At 49.8% G+C, this 4,403-nt stretch overlaps 1 protein-coding gene across 1 annotated transcript in view; it reads right to left on the reverse strand.

The window, feature by feature from the left end:
- Positions 1–2,588: 2,588 nt before the first annotated feature.
- LOC112636145 (UPF0577 protein KIAA1324-like) overlaps positions 2,589–4,403 on the reverse strand; it is a 63,380-nt gene continuing 61,565 nt past the window's right edge. The window contains exons 5-6 of the mRNA XM_025404645.1: positions 3,774–4,007; positions 2,589–2,670 (exon numbers count right to left, since the gene is read on the reverse strand). Coding sequence (XP_025260430.1) covers positions 2,589–2,670; positions 3,774–4,007 — 316 coding nt within the window. The remainder of the gene's footprint in view (positions 2,671–3,773; positions 4,008–4,403) is intronic.

Genomic DNA, 4,403 nt, shown 5'->3' on the forward strand with positions numbered 1-4,403 from the left:
TTAAATTAAATTAAAATAAAATAAAATAAAATAAAATAAAAATCATAATTTGCCACCGGGCGCTGTGGCTCACGCCTGTAATCCCAGCACTTTGGAAGGCCGAGGCGGGTGGATCACGTGGTCAGGAGTTCAAGACCAGCCTGTCCAACATAATGAAACCCCATCTCTACTAAAAATACAAAACTTAGTGGGGCATGATGGCGCGTGCCTGTAGTTCCAGCTACTCGGGAGGAGAGGCAGGAGAATTGCTTGAACCCAGGAAGGGAAGGTTGCAGTGAGCCGTGATCGCACCACTGCACTCCAGCTTCGGCAACAGAATGAGACTTCGTCTCAAAAAAAAAAAAAAAAAAAAAAATTGTAATTTGCCAATTCATCACTGCTGCTAGTTTTTCAGCTTCGATTTCATCCTTAAATTTTTTTTCTGTTTTATGAGACACAGTCTTGCTCTGTCTCCCAGGCTGGAGTCCAGTGGCCCGATCTCCGCTTAATGCAACCTCTGTCTCCCCGGTTCAAGTGATTCTCCTGCCTCAGCATCCCGAGTAGCTAGGATTACAGACACACCACCACGCTCAGCTAATTTTTGTATTTTCAGTAGAGACAGGGTTTCACCATGTTGCCAGGTTGGTCTCCAACTCCTCACCCCAAGTGATCCACTCGCCTCAGTCTCCCAAAGTGCTAGGATTACAGGCGTGAGCCACCACGCCCAGCCTTTAAATTTTATTTCTTTTTTTTTTTTTTTTTGGAGAGGGAGTCTCACTCTGTTGTCCAGGCTGGAGTGCAGTGGTGCAATCTCAGCTCACTGCAACCTTTGCCTTCCAGTCTGAAGCAATTCTCCTGCCTCAGTCACCTGAGTAGCTGGGATTGGAGGCGCACGCCCCATGCCTGGCTAATTTTTTTGTTTTTAGTTTTGTGTTTTTAGCCGAGATTTTACCATGTTGGCCAGGCTAGTCTTGAACTCCTGACTTCAGGTGATCTGCCCGCCTTGGCCTCCCAAAGTGCTGGCGTTACAGGTGTGAGCCACTGCGCCCAGGCTTAACTTTTTTTTTTTTGAGGTGGAGTCTCGCTCTGTTGCCCAGGATGGAGTGCAATGGCACAATCTCGACTCCTGGGTTCAAGCGATTCTCTCGCCTCAGCTTCCCAAGTAGCTGGGATTACAGGCACCTGCCACCACTCCTGGCTAATTTTTTTTGAATTTTTAGTAGACATGGGGTTTCACCATGCTGGCCAGGCTGGTCTCGAACTCCCGACCTCAGGTGATCCTCCCGCCTCGGCCTCCCAAAGTGTTGGGATTACAGGCATGAGCCACTGCACCCAGCCGATTAACTTTATTCTAACTTCTGAGAGTTACCGAAGAGGAAAGACTTGTCTTTCAGAGCATGACAAAAATTGGAGGTTTTCATCTAGTTAAAAAAAGGGAGGGAGAAAAAAATTATATTTAAAAAGTGAGTGGCATGAGCAAGAATGAGAAAGCAAAGACTGTAGCTGAAGAACATAGTCTTTATAGACAAAGCTTAAAATCCATATACAGAACAGTGGAACCTACTATTGGAAGGCCTTGAATAGCAAGCTGAGGACTTAGGCATTATTCAGTAGGTAGTGGTTGCTGTCAAAGGAAACACCAGTGTGGTACGGAGGAAAATTTTCTAGTCCTGATTTCAGAAGGCTGGAATTATTGTGCCAGTGTATTACTTGGCAGTTCTTACCCTAAACCTCGGTTTATTTCTAAAACAGGAGTAATCAGGCAGTTGTGAGGGTTAGGGTGATGGCTGTAGGATTAAAAGAGGGGCAATTTTTTTCTTTTCGGATCTCGGCTCACCGCAACCTCTGCCTCCCCAGTTGAAGGGATTTTCCTGCCTCAGCCTCCCAAGTAGCTGGGATTACAGGCATGTGCCACCATGCCCGGCTAATTTTGTATTTTTAGTAGAGATGGGTTTCTCCATGTTGGTCAGGCAGGTCTCGAACAGCCAACCTCAGGTGATCCGCCAACTTCGGCCTCCCAAAGTGCTGGAATTACAGGCATGAGCAACCGCGCCCGGCCAAAGAGGGGCAATTATTACTATTATTAATATTTTTTTAAACGGAGTCTCGCTCTGTTGCCCAGGCTGGAGTGCACTGCTGCTATCTCAGCTCACTGCAACCTCCGCTTCCCGGGTTCAAGAGATTCTCCTGCCTCCGCCTTCTGAGTAACTGGGATTACAGGCCCACGCCACCATGCCAGGCTAATTTCTGTATTTTTTTTTTTTTTTAAGTAGAGACAGGGTTTCACCATGTTGGTCAGGGTTGTCTTGAACTCCTGACCTCAGGTAATCCGCCTGCCTTGGCCTTCCAAAGTGTTGGGATTAGCTGCTGCCGTTTTAGACAAGGGTTGATGAAGGGTTCGAAGGCCTGCACAATAGAGCTTTTGTTCTGTTTTGAGTGGTCCTGAACAGTTCCTTTGGGCAGGGGAATTTGTGTGTGAATGTGCAAACATATATGTAAACTGAGTGGCTGCCTGGCCTTGTCCTAGGTTTTGTCCCGTATATATTCCGCCTTTTTTTTTCTTTTTCTTTCTGCATGTATGTATATTTTCTCAAGGCGTCTGCCCTGCACTAGACTTTGGCTTGCCTTTCCAGGCCAGCTTTGACAGTTTTCCCTCTGGGTAACCAAGCGGGCTGCAGCCAGCAGATGGCACTGCAGCAGAAAGGGGCAGAGTCCTTTTAGGCCCTTGACAAGCAGGGCGGGTTAGTAACCTTATAATTTAACCCTCTAGTTAGCCTTGGAGGACTCGGTGTCGCACTTCCGCCCGGACTCTAATAAAGTGGGCCGAGTTGTGTGTAATTAAGGATTTCAGGATGCAAATCTGTATCTGTAGTTTTGTCTCCTCCACCCCACCCCCATTATTAGATTGGCAGTGTCTTTTGTCACGTTGTCAAAATGTTCTCAGAGGAGCGGTGGCTGATTTCTGGTTAAAGTGGCTGAGGTGATCCCAGCATTAATTAAATGCAGGAGAATCGAGATTCTCCTGATAGTTTAAGGAAAAGAAAAATTCACACAAGCAAACCGGCAACCATTTGAATGTTTTCCGACGACGTGGTGCTTTAGGATCTGAAAGATGCGACTTGTTTTGTTTGTTTGTTTGTTTTTGAGACGGAATTTCCGCTCTTGTTGCCCGGGTTGGAGTGCAATGGCGCGATCTCGGCTCACCGCAACCTCCGCCTCCCAGGTTCAAGCGATTCTCCTGCCTCAGCCTCCCGAGCAGCTGGGATTACAGGCACGCGCCACCGCGCCCGGCTACTTTTGTATTTTCAGTAGAGACGGGGTTTCTCCTTGTTGGTCAGGTTGGTCTCGAACTCCGACTTCAGGTGATCCGCCTGCTCGACCTCCCAAAGTGCTGGGATTACAGACGTGAGCCACCGCGCCCGGCCACGACTTGTTTTTGTTAAAGGTTCCTCATTTCATTTGGAACGTTCAGACGCAGTCTAACTACATTTCCATCCGGAGTAAGGAAGAGCCGCTCAAGGGCAGTCACCGAGGCCGCAGGTGCGGCTTCTTCACCCGCGGTGCTGGAGTTCTCTCAAGTGGAAGCCCACGACGATGAAAACCTTATAGGTGGGCTGCTGCTTACACACAACAGCCGCCACGGCGCAAAATAAACTACAAAACTATAAGCCTTTACCTTTTCAAACACACCGACGCGGGCCAGCCCCAGCACTACGCCCTCAGGGGCACGCAGAAAAGATTTCCTTATCATGGCCAAGTAGGAAGCCTCCGGGATAGCGTTCTTCTTAACCTACGTAAACACGCTGTTTCCCGAGCTCGACAATCGGCTAGCCACTCCTGATAGCGTTCGGCGCTCGCCTCTCGGCCCTTGCTCCTGCGTACTCGGCTTCTTCCAGTCGCCTGGGCCCGGATCGGGAAGTGTCAAGCGGCTGCCGAGTTCCCTCACCTCCGCGGCTATCACCACTGAACCCGGACCCCCTACCCAGGTCCAGGGCCAGCCGCCATGACGAACGGTGAGAACCGATGCCCTGAGCGGAGGGTGGGAGTGAAGGACGAAGGGAAAACGTGGCGGGCGGGGCCGGGACTGACGTGGCCGTTCTCCCCGCCCCCTCCCAGCCCGGCCCCCCTTGGGCTCTCGACGCCCCTAACTTCTGTACCCCTATCCTCCTCCGCCGGTTCCCCCTTCCCATATTCATCTAGGACCCCCAGTGCCTCTTATGCTCATACGTCGAGTTATTATCCCTATCCTTTGCTTTCCCTTTTCTTTTTCTTAGTTCTTTCTGGCCCTTGGAGAGGTCAGTCCCAGAGGTACTGCTGCTATTTCGACCCAGGGAAGAGAGAGGCTCCTCCTCCCAGCCCCCTACGTTCTCATACTTTCGGACCGTAGTTTTGTGGAGAGGGCCAATAAATCACATAGAATATCA

This window comes from Theropithecus gelada, chromosome 1, assembly GCF_003255815.1.
Source record: "Theropithecus gelada isolate Dixy chromosome 1, Tgel_1.0, whole genome shotgun sequence".
NCBI classification, from domain to species: domain Eukaryota; kingdom Metazoa; phylum Chordata; class Mammalia; order Primates; family Cercopithecidae; genus Theropithecus; species Theropithecus gelada.